Source organism: Barbus barbus (assembly GCF_936440315.1).
Source record: "Barbus barbus genome assembly, chromosome: 5".
NCBI lineage: Eukaryota > Metazoa > Chordata > Actinopteri > Cypriniformes > Cyprinidae > Barbus > Barbus barbus.
The window spans coordinates 17752620-17771933 of NC_136733.1; the positions used below are offsets into that span (position 1 = coordinate 17752620).

The window sequence follows — 19314 nt, forward strand, 5'->3', positions numbered from 1 at the left end:
CGTCTGTGTGACATTAAACCACACGCTTTCAACATGGCTGCGCCCGCAAAGAGCACGGATGCTTCAATATCAGTTACTACGGGTCAGTCGGCAACTGTTTCAGCTATGGAAAATGTTCCACTACAGTATAGTCTTATTCTGGATCACCTTATCGGTGACAAAAGGCCAATTAAAGACCTGAATCCGACTGTTATGGGTGTTTTACCGAGTCCTCAGAAAACAGAGGAGCAGAAGATGATCGAGAGGGGAATGGAGAGCTGCGCGTTTAAATCACTCATTGCATGTGTCGGAGGTAATTCACTGACAAGCAGTCATTTAATATGTTTACATGCCATATGCATTAAAACAGTCTACACTCGTTGTAAAGTTACCAGATCAAATCTGTGTTGTCATGTCTGACAGTTCATCAGTGAACACAGTAGATTCAAGTATTAGACATCCTAGTTAATACTAAAATATTGAGTAATGCAAAACCATATAATACACAACAATATTTGTTAATAATTCATGTGTGGGCTGGTTTTGTAACGAGGAGATATTACCATGATCAATGTGTATATAATTCATAACCATCAGCTCTAATGCAGTATTTCTCTCTCCTGCAGGGATTGTGTTGGGAGGTGCTTTTGGTGTCTTCACAGCCGGTATTGACTCCAACGTTGGGCTTGATCCCAAAGACCCCCTAAGGACCCCCACAGCAAGAGAAGTGCTCAGAGACATGGGGCAGAGAGGAATGTCATATGCTAAAAACTTTGCTATTGTGGGTGCAATGTTTTCATGCACCGAGTGTCTCATAGAATCAGTAAGTGCCTTTTGTCTTATTTTGTCTGTTGATCACCTGTCACCAATTTTTCCTCTTGTCAAATAAGCACAAATTGTTTTCGTAAATGTAAATCTATGTTGTGTGTAATTATTTTATGTATGTAGAGGATAGCTGATCAAACTTTACTTCCCACAGCGCAATGCATATTTAAATTACCATTGATTATTGTTTTACAGGATGCCTCTCATTTCTTATTTGTGTATCCTCATTTCCTTTCATCTTAGGATGGAATTTGTATATTGGAATATTCTTGATCACTCAAGCATCACTTCAAAGCTTCATCAGCTGCACTCAAGTGAAATTCATTACAAATATGGATGCCCTTTTGAAATATGTGAGCTGTATGGTTTATTTAAACTGCAGAGTTCAAATATAATTATTGTGTCAATGATAGAAGGGAAGTTTATATGAAAGACAGTTTATATGCACATCAGGTGTTTTGATGGGAAACATCTCTACCTGTATATGCTGATTTATAGTTCCTCTGGAAGCTTCCTCAATCCTTGTTCCTCACAGTGCAATTAGAGAATTTAGATTTTTTTAAATACCTGGGTCATGAGCTGGAGAATGGAGGAGCGAGGAAACATTGATTTGATTGAGAAGCAGCCACAGTGTTTAGTCTAGTCATATTTTATATACGGACGTAGACTGAATGAAATACTATAGTATAACTGTTTAAAGCACAATGTTCGACTTATTAAAATTAAAACAATTAAATTTACTACTCATCTTTTGCCAGTGTCATTGAGTTTAATATGGTTTAATGGCTCCATCTAGTGGTTCTGCATTTGCACAGTCTTTCTACTCATCCATTCTTTATAGGATGTTTTGCAAAGATTTTTCTGTGGCAAATTTTTCAGTTCTGATCCTCCATCTGAAGAATGGTTTTATTTCTCTTTTCTAGCATCGTGGGAAATCTGACTGGAAAAATGCAGTGTATAGTGGCTGTGTTACAGGAGGTGCTATTGGATTCAGAGGCAAGTCATTTTTCAACTTGAGTTTAAAGACCAGAAAGGATTTAGATGTGTGGTAATGTTATATTATTATCTGGACTATATGAATAAGCTGTTTCTGTCTTCATTAGCTGGTCTTAAAGCTGGAGTTCTGGGCTGTGGAGGTTTTGCTGCGTTCTCGGCTGCCATTGAATACTATCTCAGATGAACAGCAGTTTCAGGACTGTGACCGTGTTCTGTTGTGAGTTCCTAACAGTATAATGGAAGACATTATCACAGGGAACATTCTGCAATCTTCTACTGTCCCAGCAATCAAGAGGCGTTCCAGCCCCCCAGAAGAGAGTGGAGTGGACAAATAGGACAATAAACTCAAGCATTGTTTTTTTTTTTTGTTCTTTTTTATTTTCGCTGAGGGATGTCTTGATTGTTCTCTGTCAGACCATCTGATGATGCACATCACCTAAAAACCTCCTGGGATGATATTTGTACATAATTGGACCTAAAATGATATGCTTTGTGCTGGTTGTTGCACTGAGCAAAATAAGATAAAATGTACAGTGGTATACCTTGTCTGTGAAAGAAATAATAAAGAGTGGTATCAAGTAGGATAGGGGTATGAAATCTTCATTATTTGTACACACTTGTTGCCTATATTATGTTATGTAGCCGAGTAGTGTTCAAATGAAATACTAACACACAGCTTCTTAGTAAACAAAGGCTGCTCAGTTTAAAATAATTCACCAAATCAGATTTATTTTCTTTCAAAGTGGGGTTTGGATTTACAAGTTTCCAGAAAATAAGCTCAATCAAGTGTTTATATTAGTTTCACTCTGTAACCCCTTTCTAAAAGGAGAGTTCTTAAAATGTCATCCTACAAACAAACAGAAACCTAAATATTTATGACATCTGATACAATATATATATGTGAAAATCAAAAATGTTATCAAAAATAAGAGGCAGGGAGTGCTAAAGGTTGTGCATTAGGAAATCAGAATGAAATCATGCTTTGAGGTCAAGCTGACATAGCAAGGAAGTGTGTTTTCCTCACCAGGAAACAGATAATGCAAACACGCTCCTGGCTACTTCCCAGTTCTCTGAAAAGTTTCCTTTCCCACTGGCCTCTGAACAAGAGTAAATAATGCTGAACTGAGTTTGGAGATGCAACCAAGGAATTAGTTGGAATTCACTGATGAAATGCTTTTAAATCCATGCAAAAAATTAAACAGCAGATGTGTAACTTGGATTTGAACTGGCCTTATAATGAAGCCCACATTGTCTAATTTCATGAGGAATGGATGCCGTTCAGAAAACTGGGTAACATTATAGACCTTTAGAGTTTGGATTTCCTTTAAAGTAGTTTAACGAATGCAAACAGAAAGACAATATAGCAAGCAAACAGAACTTAATTTAAAAATTATTTTAAGACTTAGAAGCATGTTTAACAGACAAAGTTAGCTGTAACAATTTATTCAAATTATACATAGAAATCAAACCTACTAACAAAGAATTAAAGTGTACATTACAGTGTGATACAGGTGTTTTTCTTAGTTGAGTAATGAACTTTGAAAATTAAAATAACAAAAAAAAAAAAAAAAGTGAGCAGAGATGGTCACAACCTAAAACACCACCTGCCCAGGGCTCCTATGCATTGAGCTTGTATCAATATCACACAACTTTAATACAAGGCACTGTATTTACGATATTCCAGACAACACATCATTTGGAGTAAAACAGCTTTTATATATTTAATAATATTTATTATAGCTTGATTTTCTATCCACAGACTTTTCCAGTTATCTGCATATATTTGCCTTCATCCATTGCTGTTGCAACCATTTACAGTAAACTATATAGCTCCAAACAAAGCACCCATCAAACCAGCCTAGTCTAGTTCTGATATGTATTAAAAATCAGAGCAAGCTGATACAAATTCTGAACATCTACACCTCTTATTCCTCCACTTCTGTCCTCACAAAATCTGATAAAAACATGCCGGTCATGTACTTAATATTTAAGAGAATGAACTCCATTTCATGACCATTAAGCCTTTTTAGCTTGAGACTATTTTTATGGCAATTAAGCATTCATTTCTTATTACCACTGAAGAAAATCTCACACTTTCTTAAAGCTGACTTTTGAAAGAAAACTGGCTTAATGACTCTATTTGTTACTGTTTTTGTGGGTGAAATATGATCTAGACATGTTTTCATCAGATACACCCAGTTTGTAATTTTCAGTAAAATAACTAAATAAACTAAGCCAAATATTCCAGTGAGAAAAATTCCAGTCCAGTAGAGATCTGAGCCTCTGTGGATGGCAAGCAAGGGAAAGGCAATGACAGTTTCACTACGTTACTTGTCTGTAAAAAGTGCCTAAAATAATCTTTGGTCTACCAAACCTAAAAGTGTTGTAGGTATTTTCAATTAGAAATATTGTGTCTTTTTGTTAATCACAGTCTCATCTTTCACCTCTAAATAACAATTGATAAATGATAACATCTTTATCAAACCCTGAGCTGAGAGAGGAGGCCTTGAAGACACTAAACTTCTATTATTTTTTCCAAAAAAATATGGATTATCAGCATAACAGACTATACTACAAGTTCAAGCATGGCATAAATAAGCCTAAATTGAATGATTTATGGTTATGTCATTTCTGGTTATAAACCCGTTCATACATAATGGATTTACACTACACGGCCAAAAGTTTGTGAACCTCAATGTATAATATTAATGGTAGACCCCTTAATTCAATTCACATTTAAACGAATCCAACTTTGTGCGACAGTTTGGTAAGAATGTAAGATGTTATAGCAGCAAAGGAATGGCAAACCCCTTTTGGGTGTCTACATGCTTTCGGCCATACAGTGTATTTATTAGATTATGATCATGATAAGCAGCCAAACCTCTAAATCATAGAGTGAAAAATTAGAGAGCAAAAGAAAAGAATGTTGGTTCTAGAAAAATGTACTGTAACAGACATCAGTAAGCAATGAAAAGCATCAACACAATACACTACAAAAGAAAAACATGCATCATGATTAATATGGCCAACTCATCTGCCAAATGCATCAACAAAACTAAGGAAAGCATAGTGTTGCCAAGAAGCAGCAGCTTGAAAGACTGCATAGTTAGTTTTGAAAAGTACTAAAGCTTTGGAAAGGGAGAGCAAAACACATCCTCTCTCTTTCAGTCCAGTAAAGACCCTGTTCAACCTCCTAGAGAGTGAGCTGGAAGCTTTTACACACTCTTATATAAGTCTTCTCGCTGTCTGTCTCTCACACACACACACTTGCTAAAGGCAACCTTTAGGTCCAGTTTGTCTTGGAAACACTAAATAAGAGTGCATGGGTACGTACTGGGCAACATTTTAATCTCACAGTTCTGCACTTCTGAAAGCTTAATGGAATCTAGAAGTCGCTGATAAAAAAAAACCCTCCTAAGATGCATTCATATGGCATCCAGGATTCACTAAATGTATTATGAAAGATGATGCAGGTTGTGTTAAAAGCCCTGAAACAAAGGCTTCTGAGTTCCTTGCTAAGCCTACACTTACACAAGCGCTTATAAACCAGATTATCCCTAAAATGACCCTAGGCAACAGCAAATCACCCCTTTATACTGCAATATTCATCAATGTAGAATTAAATATAATTTATTTACAACTCAAACTGTAGGCTCAGTTAATAGGAAGATAAAAATTCAATTCACACTTCACACTCAAAAACACAATTACCAGGGTTCCCAAATCTTTCAAAGCGACTTTTCTAGATAACATTTTCTAGAAATTAAGTAGACACCAATCATGAAAAGTGGTGTCTAGCCAAAAAATATTCAGCCGAAGAGCAACGGAAATGATACTGACTACATAAATTATGAATTGTAAAGACTTCTGTTGACTTTTCCACAAATGAAAATCTCAGATGTAAAATTGCCTGATATTTTCCTTCTTCTCAAGACTATAGAAACTCAGTATTACATCCATTAGATCAGTTTTCAGAGTAGGCTGTCATGCAGCTTTTCTATCCTTACCCATGTGTTCACATGGGCTCTTCAACTACCCACAATCCCTTGCCTTGAAGTCCCATGTTATTGCTTTGACTACTGCCTGGAGATGCCCTCGGGCATTATGTGGCCTAAAAGATATGCCAAGCGTTATGTGCTTGTTCTTTGTATTCTGCAAAGACCTCATCCCCCTATAGACTCGAGTCTTGTCTATGCCATGTAAACATAAGGACCGACTCTCTACTGCCCCCATGTGAATGGGAGGACTTCAGATGCTCAAAAGGCCCACAGAAGTGAAGCAGTATTCATTAGCAGCCTCCAGAGCGTAAAGGGCGGTGTGTGGTAGAGAAGTGTAAACAGTCACAGCAGGGCAGTGTGTGTGCAAACACATTCACAGAACTCTAATGAGCTGTAAACAAGAACAGCAGCACTGCAGCCATGGAAATGCTTACCACGTGATGGGAGCTTTGCGCCGAGTGGGATGTGATCTGAAATGCTGAGGGTTTAATTCAATGAATTTATCATGACGGTCGTACCACTCGCATAATAAATTCCCTAGTTTAAACCAGTGTATTTTTATATGTCAGCATTTCATATGGGACAAAACCAAAAATAACAAAAAAGTAACTGATAATTCCAATGACATTCAAAGACACCAGTCCAAACTGTAACTGATACTCCAATCAGAGAAGGAAAATAACTGACCTAGAAGATGCTCCTTAGAAGTCACTGTAGTAAATCCAGTGAAGTGCCGTTTTAACGGGCGAGTGTGTAAATGTGAGTGTGCACGTGGAATGGAGTAAAGTGAAGAGGAGTAATAAGGGTATTTCTAATATGAAATCTTGATTGTACTGTAACAGTAGCAGATGCAGTGCCGTAGCCTTCAGCTGTGATGTCTGTTGATTGTTTGTTCTAGATAAAGACAGACCTTCACTAATCAGCCTTGGAGATATCTGAGACCGGCTCGGGCGAGGACAGCGGAGAGGCCTGGTTTTGCACATCCTGCTGCCGCTTGTAGAGTCGGTAGCCTTTACGGCAGAGGAGGATGAACCAGTAGACCTGTGGTGACAGGATGCAGAGGTTGCCCAGGTTGGTAGAGAGCGGGAGATGAAAGGGAACACTGTAGAGCGGGATGCCATAGTGGGAGCCGTAGGCCCAGTACATGTAGGGGAAGAGTGCAATGCGGCACATGAAGAAACTCAGCAGCACCATGCCACCATTAACCTTGTGCAGCCAGCAGTCCTGCATCCCCAGCTACAGGAAGAGACAGTCAACACAGAAGAATGAGAGGAAGAGGAAAGGAAGATTAGAAAATGGGGGCAAAACGGGGGTAATATTAAAGAGGTTTCCCATAGCCATTTTGTTCCAAATCCATAAGACATTGGTTGAAACACAAATTAGGATATCTTTCTGTTCCTCCATTCAAAGTCCAGCTAACCGAATGAATGAAGATCCAAAAGTCATAAAGGCATCATAAAACAAATCCATATGAATCAAGCAGTTTAATGCAAGTCTCGTGAAGACATACAATCGCTCTATATGAAAATCACTTTAGGCTTTTATTTAAATTTTAATATACAGGGAGTGCATCACGTATGTAATTGCATATGCAAATGTGCTATGTGAATGTGTGTGCATTGATCAATGTTTAAATGTGAATAAAAGACTAAATTAAATCTGTTCATCATATAAAGCAATCATATCTCTTCACAAGACTACTCAAAACACATGGTTTCATTTTACGACGCCTTTATAACCTTTTTGGATCTTCTCAGTTTTGGTTACTCAGTTTTATGGAGGGAGAGAAACCTCTCAGGGGTCATTAAAAAATATTTTGATTTGTGTTTCAAGGATCACCCAAAGTCATACAGGTTTGGAACAACAAAGGGTGAGTAAATGATGATAAAATTTTCAATTTTGTGTTCAAGGCCTTCAAAGCATTTCTCAACAAATAAAAATGTGATTAAAATTGTGATTGATTCCTTCACATGTCAGTCTCATCCTGCTTAGCAGTTCTTTGTCAGAAAAAAACAACAACTGCAAAGTGGACCAGACTTCATGCAGATATTTTGTCACAACTAGAGATGCTGGGACTGCTTTAATATGCAATACCCATGACTACCAAAGGGGGGCATGTGAAAGAATGTAAGATGTCTGAAAGCAATTTTACTTAATCACTCCCAATAAGCAGAAACCAAGAATCAGCACAAAAAGTGTTATTTGGAAAACTACAGAGAATGGAAAATACATGTGCAAAGAGAATGCTCCATCTAGCAGGGACATTTTTATCCATCTATCTGCCATTGGGGTATTTTTTTTTTTATTCAGCGAGTGACAGTAAATAAATTACAATCTTACAAAGGTTTTCTATTAAAAATTGTTGTACAGTCCTGAAAAAAACATTTTACATTTACATTTTTCAATGTTCCAGGTTGCTATATAAGAAAAAAATGTCAAATTATTAATTATTATTAACACTTTCTCCAAACAAAATGTTCCAGGATTGTTATCCAAGATGTGACCATTTTTGGTGGAAAAACAACAGCAGAAACTTAAGCAAGTATTAGCAATAGATTTTCATTTTAAAGCAGGAACACTGAGTGAATGCTTGTACTGTTTGGTACTCTGACGGTACTTCTCCATCTCTGTACTTAACACGCATTTATCTTGACTGAAGGAAACACGAAAAGTGTTGACTAGCAGCTCCTCTGTCAAGCTGGCAGGAACAGCACTATGAAGGACTGCTGAGAAAAATAAACACTCATGTGTTACCTGAATGAGGATTTTGCCCAGTGAAACAAAAGGAGTGCTGAGCTCTGTGAGGAAGAGACAGCCAATGAAGTAATCACCCTGGTCCTTCCTGAAGAACTGATGTACACAAAGAGAGCAAAAAAAGTCACAGTCAGCTCAAACATGCGCGCACGCATTCCACCAGTGTGAACAACAAGGATGTAAATATGCAATCCATATGGAATAAACAGATTATGGAATTGAAAAACTGAGAATTACAACAATAAACCCAATTTTTTTTCACCTATATATATGCAAATCTAAATAAATTATCATATTTTAGATTTAATCAAAAAACCATTACACTTAATAATAAAGAATTGTAATCTAAATGAATCATTGTCAATGAAAATATTTACAGTCCAAGTGAAAACCTGCCACTATACATCACAACTCACACCTCCTTGTCAGAGTTCTTCTAATCATCTTAGGTTGAAGTCATTCAAACAGTTCAAATCAGGCTACAATAAAGTTGCAAAGTATAGGCAATACTAAATTAAAAGACAAACAAGTGAAACAGACCCTCGTGAGCAAACAAAGAAAATTACACTAGACAAGATGTACTGAATGGTGTTCTTACAGACCCAGGTGATGTATAGGAATTACTAGTTTTGTGAATGATCCACATATATGTGATATGATACACAGCGGTGGATATGGTGGATCGAAGGTGTGTATAAATGTAACACAAGATAAGAACGACCAGTCAGAACAGCCATCTGAACCCTTCCAGCTAACCTGCAGTGTAATCTAAACCACACTGTTTGGGGGGATTTGCAAACTGAGTCTATAGCTTCTTTAATATTTATCTATACTTTATTTCTCTATTTATACTCTTTTCCCATGTAAAATACCCTATTAAACATAACTGTAGTGTAATGTATTCACTAATGTACATTTCAAAAATGTGTGAAATGTTATATATCTTGTATAACTCGCAGGACAGCCAGATGTTTTGTTGTGGTGGTCTGGGGCTTCGTCTTTCTTTGTGTTATTACCACACATATCAAAATCTGTTTGTCTGTGTTTGTGACTTTATGTTTCATGGGTCATTTTATGGAACAGGAGTACAAAGCAGCGTGTGTGTGAGGTGGTATCGGAGTAGTAGCTGTGTGTGAATAATGGAAGCGTGGGTAAAGTGATCTCCTATCACCACTGACAGCCCACAGACACCAAACAAAAGACCAGGTTTCCACCAGTGTGTGTGTGTGTGTCTCACTGCATGTTCTCTGGCAGTGTAACAGCTGCTATTAAGGTAATTGTTTCTCACGTATCAGGTACTTAACAGACACAAAAGCACTGCATCCCCCTTTTTACATTCCCTATCACTTGCTATAGGTGGAGGTGGTTATTTGAGAAGACCCATTACTCTCTCCAATCATATTATTGGCTGTCATATCACTCATCCTATATATCTGTCCTCTCTATTTTTCTCTCTCTCACCAGAGTCACAGGCAGTAGGATGGTGAGTAGTGCAATGTGATGGAGGACCAGCAGGAACTCTTTCCTCACAAATGAGTTGACGGTTCGTAGAGAGTGGCTTTTATAGTCCTTGTGACCTTTGACCCGGAAGCGATAGTAATGGCTGAGGTACATGGCGAAGATGTCATATGACATGTAGGCAGCGCCATACCAAATGACAAAATAGGTGGCCAGCCAGTGTCTGGAACAGAAGACGAACAGAACAGGTGAACAAATCATGTGTGGAGTGATTTCAGACAGTTTTTTTTATCTTGTAAAAAAACAACCTTTTATATTTAAAAAAATAGAAGTTAACAATTCAAACGTTTAGGGTCAGAATTTTGTCTCTTTTATTCAGCAAGGATGGATTAAACTGAGTTAGTACTGATTGTGACATTTACACTGATACAAAAGATTTCTATTTCAAAGAAAAGCTGTTGTTTTGGACTTTCTATTCATCAGTTGTGCTGCTTAAAATTTTGCTTTTAACAAAAATACCTAATTCAGCTATGCCATCACAGGAATACATTTAATTAAAACATATTAAAATAGAAAACTTTATTTTAAATTGAAATAGTATTTCATAATATTTTGTTTTTAACAGTATTTCTAAACAAATAAATGCAGCCTTGGATAACATAAGAAACTTTTCAAAAACATTTTAAAAATCTCACTGAACCCAAACTTTTGAACAGTAGTAAGCTAACTAGATTTTCTTAAAAAAAAAAAAAAAAAAAAAAAAAAAAAAGTGTTTTGTGCTAAATTTTCTGCCATATTGTTGCACATTGCTTTGTGGTTCACGGACATATTCTGAGTGGTTGTAGCTGTAAGCGTGTTTCTATATGGTTTATTATGGTCCTTTCATATGATTCAGGTCCCTTCTTTAATTTGCACAAAAAGACTAATAGCTTGGTAAAGCACACCACTGAAAAACAAGAAATCTAAAGAACTCATGTGGGACTTGACATTACATTAAAAGTCCTTTATTAAAATAGAACTGCAACATAAAATAATTATAATAGATTTTACAGCTAGAAGAGTCTTCTGGGTGTGGGTTGCAGTAGACAAACAAACAACTTTAACAGACATGTATTTTATAGGGTGTAGCTAAAAATGTTTGCTTACCACCTGGCATTATGTCATGCGCTAGCAGCAATTTTAAATGTCTAGGCTACAGAAGTAGTCTATACTACATTTTATATCATATTTACTATACGGCATGATATATTATGCAAAAATATTTAAACATCTATCAATAAATTGATAAAATATTAAAATAATACTTTGTAATACAAAGTCACACTGATCCACAGATTTTGCATTTGTGACTAGTGCTGAATTGTTTAATTACAAAGACAGCTTATGGCTACACTGACCTGAAACATCTCTATACTGTTCATACACACCACACACAGGATAAACATCAATTATATGGTAAATGTAAGATTCACGTATGCAAAAAAACAAACAAACCTAAGTACATGAAGCCCTGGCCATGAGCAATTATTATCAGTGAACATACTTGTCAAGTAACAGTATGCATTAAAGCTTCAGAAGACTTAAAATATACAGCACAATATAGTCAAATTATATTTTTATGGAAACTTTGTGTATTCTTTTCCTTTCTGCCTAACACCACATCTTAATCCCATGTCTCTCCTATGTATACTACTATTCAAAAGTTTGGGGTTAATACAATTGTGTTTTTTTGGTTTTGTTTTGTTTTTAAAGAAATTAGTACTTTTATTAAACAAGGATGCTGATCAAAAAAAAAATGCAAAAGATTTCTATTTCTCTTTTCAAATACATGTAGTTTATTTGAACTTTATCAAATGAAATACTGAAAAAAATGTATCATGGTTTCTACTAAAATATTAAGCAGCACAACTATTTTCAACATTGATAATAAGAAGAAATGTCAAATCAGCATATCAGAATGATTTCTGAAGGATCATGTGATTAAGACTGGAGTAATGACAGCTGAAAAATCAGCTGAAGGAGGAATAAATTACATTTGAAAAGATATTCAAATAGAAAATCATTATTTTAACTTGTAATAATATTTCACAATATTTCTATTTTTACTGTATTTTTCATCAGCCTTGATGAGCATAAGGCACTTCATTCAAAAACATTAAAAAAAATCTTGTTTTGTTGTTATATGACTTCATGCAAGGAAAATAAAGAGATATCTAGCAAAAATGTACAAACTGATCTTTTCTATAAAACTAAAGTGAAAGGTAATAGCAAAAATCCCCTAATTCCCCTAAACCTTCCATTGTGTGAAAAACAGAAGCTAGGGCATCCTGTGAAATATGTGAGCGAGTAAATGATGACATAATTGTAATTTTTGAGTGAACTATGCCTTTAACACTCACAGTGTCATTGGATGCTCCTTGTCACTCAGGATCACGGCTGTGCGTGTGCTCAAGCCAAGTATTAAGCCTCTGGGGGATTAAGAGGGAGGTTGGGAGTTTTCTCTAGGCCTGCCTGGCAAGTGCCTTCTGTGGATTACCCTGTTACGCCACAAACACACACACACACATTTCCCCCACCCCACATGAACAGGTGGCAGAGGCTGAAATTGCAGGTGTCATTCTAGTGCCAGGGAAGGGCAGAGAGAGGAAGATAACAGCTGTTGCCCTGGGACTCGGTGTACCTAATCTCCTCCTCTCGGCGTCCTTGAGGTGGGGGCGGAGCCAAAGGGGTCAGCAGATGTGGCATAGAAACAGAGGTAAGCACTGTCACCCCCAAGGCTGTTGTGATTGGCCACTGAGATGACGAAAGGCATGGGCAGGTAAGGTCTAATGGGTCTTCTTAAAGTGGCATTGCACCATTGTGAAGATCAAATTGTTGACGTACTGTAGTGGTGCTTAAGAGCAAGAGGATTTCTTATTTTGTAATGTATGCTGTATTTTCGTAATTTATGAGAACAGAATTGGGATTGGTGAGATTTTTTTATTTTTTTGAGAAGTCTCTTACGTTCACCAAGGCTGCTTTTATTTGATACAGTAAAAACAGTAATACTGGGAAATATTATTACCATTTAAGATTGTATTTTAATATTTTTCAGATATATTTATATATTAGTGCTGGGCAACGATTATCCAAAATAAAAGTTTTTGTGTACATAATATTTATTAGCGCAGTCAGTTTAACGCGTTAACTTAATTAGTTATGAAAAAATAACGCGATTATAATATTTTAACGCAGTTAACGCACTGGCCCCGCCCCCAGATCTTACATCATCTAACATACAGTTGACTGTTGACAAATAAGATGCAGGGCAACAACTCCATTAATGCAGTTATGCCCTAATATTCAAGATATCGGGGCAAAAAAATGCCCCTGGGTGAATTTTTGTCTCCTATTTATATCATATGATAAGCGATATCATACGAGCAGGGAGAGCAATATCACACGAGTGCTGTTTTTGTCACGAAGAACACACAGAGTGCATATGTGATTTTATACAACATTTCAGTAAATAAGAAGTTATTATTGTGCTATATTTTAAACACGTTTTGTTCAATTTTTCCAAAGAAAATATTACCTAAAAAGCCACAGCAGAACTGTTCTGTGTCTCCGAGCAACACAGCAGTGTTTAGTAGTTTCAAAGCCTGAAGAATACCCAAGAAGTGTCACTCGTATAGTTTTAAATGGGGAAAATGCAACGCTCAATATGGCCGCACTATTGAACGAAGCCCCGCCTTCTGAGGAAAAGAGCCAATCCCTAATCGGTAAAGTCAGTGCGTCACTGCAGCTGCCGTAAGAAGTCCCGGGTTGCTATCGAAACAGTCAGCGTTCTGAGACGCCCACCTAGGACTGTGCATGCGCACTTGCTGATCTAGCCTGAAAAATAAACTTATTTATGATACAGTTGTTGTCATATTTCCTTGGTGTTTTCAAATATGAAATTTAATCGTAAGCTTGGTGAACAGTTTTAGAGAATTTGATGTTTCCCCATTCAAAGAGATAGGAGCTGCACTTGCATGCCTGAGAGGCGTTTCAAAGATGGCCGCCGAGTGACATGACTTGCCTTAAAGCAGGGGTTCTCAACCCTGGTCCTAGAGGGCCACTGTCCTGCAGAGTTTTGCTCCAACCTTGATCAAACTCACCAGCTTACTAGTAATCCTGAACAGCTGGTTCAGGTGTGTTTGATTGGGGTTGGAGCTAAAATTTGCAGGACAGTGGCCCTCGAGGACCAGGGTTGAGAAAGCCTGCTTTAAAGGGACTTTGGTAGTTCCTAAATGAATCCACGTTTTGAATGAATCATGTGAACCAATGATTCAAAGAGAGAGCCGTTTACTGAATTCCTGAATGAATCGGCCATTTGAATGAATTGACTCAAAAAGACATTTACCACCACCTGCTGGTAGTTTTAGTTTCTTCTTTAGAGTAGGCCTATTACTTAGTTTATTAATAAATAAATAAATAAAAACATTAAAGGGATGGTTCACCAAAAATAAATAAACATGTTTTGTCATCACTTACTCGCCCTCATGCCGTTTCAAACCTGAATGACTCACTTTCTTTTGCACAACATAAAAGAAGGTATTTGAATAGCCTACAGTTGGACACTAAGCTGTTTTGGTCACTAGTGCATGAAGAAAAAATACTGAGATGTTTCTCAAATTATCTTCTTTTATGTTCCATACTTTAGGCTAGGTTAGGCCATTGTAGCTAAACATTTAACATGATAATAGCTTTAAATTATCTTTTGGGAGTATTTTCACAGCCAAATTAGTTTGCGATTAATTAGATTAATTAATCACAACACCCTGTAATTAATTAGATTAAAAATTTAAATCAACTGACAGTCCTAATATTTTTATATAATATAAATTATATTAATATAAATATACACATGTAAATATTTTCAAAATATATATATTGTGTGTGTTTATATAGACATAATAAATATACACAGCGCACACATATATATTATATAAACAAAAACTTTTATTTTGGATGCGATTAATCATAATTAATGATTGCCCAGCACTATACATTTCTTTTTATCATCAGTGTTGAAACTAGTTGTGCTGCCTAATATTTTTGTGGAAACCATGACACATTTCTTCAGGATTCTTTGATGAATTAAACTTTTGTAGCATTATAAAACTCACTTTTGCATAAATTTAATTCATCCTTGCTGCGTAAAACTGTTAATTAATCTTATAAACCCTAAACTTTTGAACGTTAGTGTAGAATTTAATTGTAATTGGTTGCTGAAATAAATACTAATGTTTGACAGGCACCTTATTTCTATTATAGGCACAATCATACACACTAATATATATATATATATATATATATATATATGTGTGTATATGTACGGGTGTTTTCTCATCACTATACTGCGATTTTTAGCATGACTGGAACTCTATGTTGGCCAGTCAGTATCCAAGCTGTGATGGATCTGGATCTGTATTATCATTACCTCTATACCTAGGCTATTTGCAAATATGCAGAATATGATCCTTTGCTGCAGAAAAGCTTCTCATTGGTGCACTGTGAAAGGTGTGTCAAGGGTTGGCCAACTTACCGGTCCATAATCACATTGCCTTTGCACGAGGACACCACAATGATGCCAGCCGTGGTGGCCATAACAGCGTGAATGGATGACACCAGCCTTCAAGAGAAAGAGAAGACAAATTAATGCAGGTTACCACCTACCTTATTATTTTACATATTTTCACCCTAGAAACTATAAACAACATAAGAGATCATTTATTTTCATGTAATGGTAAAAAAGAACATTTACCATTAAAAAATAACCTTTATAAGGTTCCTTTCATGCATATATCATTCACTTGGACAATAATTTGAAACTGTAACTAAATGCCACGTCAAGGAGAGTTAGTGGAGATTCAACAATTTCAGTGTATACAGTTGAAGTCAAGTTTACATACACCTTGCAGAATCTGCAAAATGTCAATTATTTGACCAAAATAAGAGGGATCATACAAAATGCATGTCTGACCTGAATAAGATATTTCACATAAAAGATGTTTACTTGTAGTCCACAAGAGAAAATAATAGTTGAATTTATAAAAATGACCCCGTTCAAAAGTTTATATACACTTGGTTGTTAATACTGAGTGACTCATATGCAACTATTACAGAAAATGTGTACATTTTTCTTATTTTGCCCATCTTCTTTTTTTTTCTCCATTTAGTACTTCCCTTCAGAAGCTACAAAAGATACTTAATTTGTCTTCTGGAAAACATATAAGTTAAATTTACCCTGATCTTCAAATTCAAAAAGTGCATCAGTGAGCGTTTGAACCTTCTGTAATAGTTGCATATGAGTCCCTCAGTTGTCCTCAGTGTGGAAAGATGGATCTCAAAATCATTGTTGGAAAGGGTTCAAGTACACAAAAATGCTGGAAAACCAAAGAATTTGTGGGACCTGAAGGATTTTTCTGAAGAACAGCAGGCAATTTAACTGTTCAGGACAAACAAGGGACTCGTGAACAACTATCACTAAACAAAAAAAAACACAGCTGTGGATCATTCAGGTAACAACACAGTATTAAGAATCAAGTGTATGTAAACTTTTGAACAGAATCATTTTTTATAAATTAAACTATTATTTTCTCTTGTGGACTATATGTAAAAATATTTTATGTAAAATATCTTATTCAGGTCAGTACTAAATAACATGCATTTTGTATGATTCCTTTTATTTTGGTAAAATAATTAACATTTTGCAGATTCTGAAAGTTGTATGAAAGTCTGTACTTCACTCAAACCTATCATATGACAACACACTTGTACAAATCATATGGACCACTTTTTATAATTTTGGAGCCTGACAGCCACGGTACTTTAATTATATTAATGTGTGCGTGGACAGACGTGTGCGTGGACTGTTCATCAGAGAAAGGGTCACATTTGTGATCTGACATTCGTGCCTGAGTTAAGCGACAAGTGCTCTGAGTAGCTACCGTCTTTATAAGGTTAAGGGTGTATTCACACCTGTCTTGTATGGTTTGACTGAATTGAACTCAAGTTCGTTTCCCCCCTTGGATCGGATCTTTTGGGCAGGTGTGAATACTGGAAATCACACTCAGGTGCAGACCAAACAACCGTACAGAGACCCAGCTGAAGAGGTGGTCTCGTTCCGGTTTCAAACGAACTCTGGTACGGTTTAATGGATGAACCAATGAATGGATGACCTTAAACACACGTGTGCTTTTGTTTACAATTTATGGTTCACTTGCAAAAAGGGCAGTGTGAAAGTGAACGGCACCAAACAAAACAAATCAGCATTATATTTGGTCCGGACCAAAGCAAGTGAACTAGCGGACTTTCCTGGTGTGAATACACCCTAAATATTAGAGTCAGCCAAGCCTGAAAGACATCCACCACAATCAAACCCTAAACTGAGATAACGCCAAACTCCTTTCTGCTGAACCTTTACACATTTTTTTCCACACACAACAAAAAAACAGATGCAAAAAAACAAAAATGACCCAGGAACCATAAAGGGGTTACCATCACATGACACTATCCCTATTCATTTACCAAATGGTCACCATTCATTGATGTAGTTATGCGAACATGCACATTTGAACAGACAGTAACCCTAGCAAATATTTGAGCTTGATTCATTAATAATAGTCAGAGGTCACGTGATATCTCTTTCCATGCTGACTGATGGTGTGTTAATATTTTCTCTTGGGTCTATACTCTGAAGATGCTCAAATTATACTGGTGAACAGGAATTAATAAGCTGGTTAAATATGAGTGATCTGATACTACGGTCCTATATGGTATCCTACTCTTCACCAGTTCCTTGTTTTTGTGTGCGTCCTGTTTAAATAAACTAAAAAATGAAAACTACCTGTCTGAGAAGCAAAACTGCAAAATATTTTTCTGTCTCATTTTGAATAAAACTAGCTTTTTTTTTTCTTCCAAACTTTTGTGTGGCTTAAACATATCATTTGCTGATTACAAATAGAAATGGAAATAAAGACTATATAAATAAGATCTGACGGCTAATCATGACACTAAATTGATTTATTAATATGCTGTATAATTTAAATGAAAGTTTTATTTTATTGACATTTTTTCTCATGTAATGTAAATATAATATAATACAACACCTTGATGTTTATAAAAAAGTAACATATTACTTTTAGAAAGTTATTTGTCAACTAAGCATTTATATATGAGTTATAATGAAAAATATTTGGAAGTATATTGCAGTCATTATAAAGCACAATATATTAGAGTCATATTAGGGCTGTGAAAGCAGAATGAAATGAAGTGTACGTTTAGTGTAGAGCAGTCTAAGCCTCTGACTGTCTGGTGAACTGCACGGCTGAACATTGTACAAGGGGTGACGCTTGCTCGTCATGACAACAGCAGTCATGTGACCTCGGCCTTACAGCTTACGCCTGAGTTGGCCACTAGATAAGCACTTCCCACCACAAACACACACGCACAGCACTTTGCTCCCCACATCCCTCCATCCTTGGAGCCTTGCTGCCTGAATACTGTCACAAGACCCATTTCACACAATCCACTCTTTGTATCCCCCTCTCTCTCTGTTTTTCGCTTACAACGAGCTCAGAAAGAAAGCAAAAAGGGAGGAGAATAAAATACTTCTTTTGTGTAGCTTTGGGGTGGCTGGCATGACATGGTCCATGTATATTTGGAAACGGACACAATTTTAATAATTTTGGCTCTGTATGTCACCAGAATTGAATTAAAAACTAATCAAACAATCAAGATGAAATTGAAGTGCATACTTTAAGCATTAATTCAAGGGGTTGAACAAAAATATAAAACTTCTTAGGAATTACAACCATTTTTATACACAGCACACCCCCCCCCCCCTCAAATTTTTTTTTTTATATTTAGTTGCGAATCCTTTGCAGGTGTCTGGAACTCATGAACATCACCAAAGACTGTGTTTCCTCCTTTGTAATGCTTTGCCAGGCTTTTACTGCAGCTGACTTCAGGTGTTGTTTTTTTGTGGGTCTTTCTGCCTTTTGTTTTATCTTCAGCAAGTGAAATGCATGCTCAATCGGATTGAGATCAGGAGATTGACTTTGCCATTGCAGAATATTCCACTCTTTCCATTTTAAATTCCATTTACCATTTTTACTATGAAGCGCCGCCTAATCAGCTTTGCTCCATTTGATTGAATCTGGGCAGAGAATATATCCCTATACACTTCAGAATTCTTCCGGCTGCTTCTGTCCTCTGTCACATCATCAATAAACACCAGTAACCCAGTGCCACTGGAAGCCATGCATGCTCATGCCAT

At 36.4% G+C, this 19314-nt stretch overlaps 2 protein-coding genes across 2 annotated transcripts in view; one reads left to right on the forward strand and one right to left on the reverse strand.

Moving 5' to 3' along the window:
- On the forward strand, window positions 1-2382 carry LOC306869185 (mitochondrial import inner membrane translocase subunit Tim22-like). Its single transcript, XM_079415828.1, has 4 exons — window positions 1-292; window positions 606-802; window positions 1728-1800; window positions 1908-2382. The coding sequence occupies exons 1-4, from the start codon at window positions 34-36 to the stop codon at window positions 1982-1984; spliced, it is 606 nt and encodes a 201-aa protein (XP_079271954.1). The 5' UTR covers window positions 1-33; the 3' UTR covers window positions 1985-2382.
- LOC306869184 (ceramide synthase-like) overlaps window positions 2367-19314 on the reverse strand; it is a 26491-nt gene continuing 9543 nt past the window's right edge. Inside the window, exons 2-5 of the mRNA XM_079415827.1 lie at window positions 15580-15666; window positions 10014-10233; window positions 8553-8648; window positions 2367-7034 (exon numbers count right to left, since the gene is read on the reverse strand). Of these exons, the coding sequence (XP_079271953.1) occupies window positions 6714-7034; window positions 8553-8648; window positions 10014-10233; window positions 15580-15666 (724 nt within the window). The 3' untranslated portion in view covers window positions 2367-6713. The remainder of the gene's footprint in view (window positions 7035-8552; window positions 8649-10013; window positions 10234-15579; window positions 15667-19314) is intronic.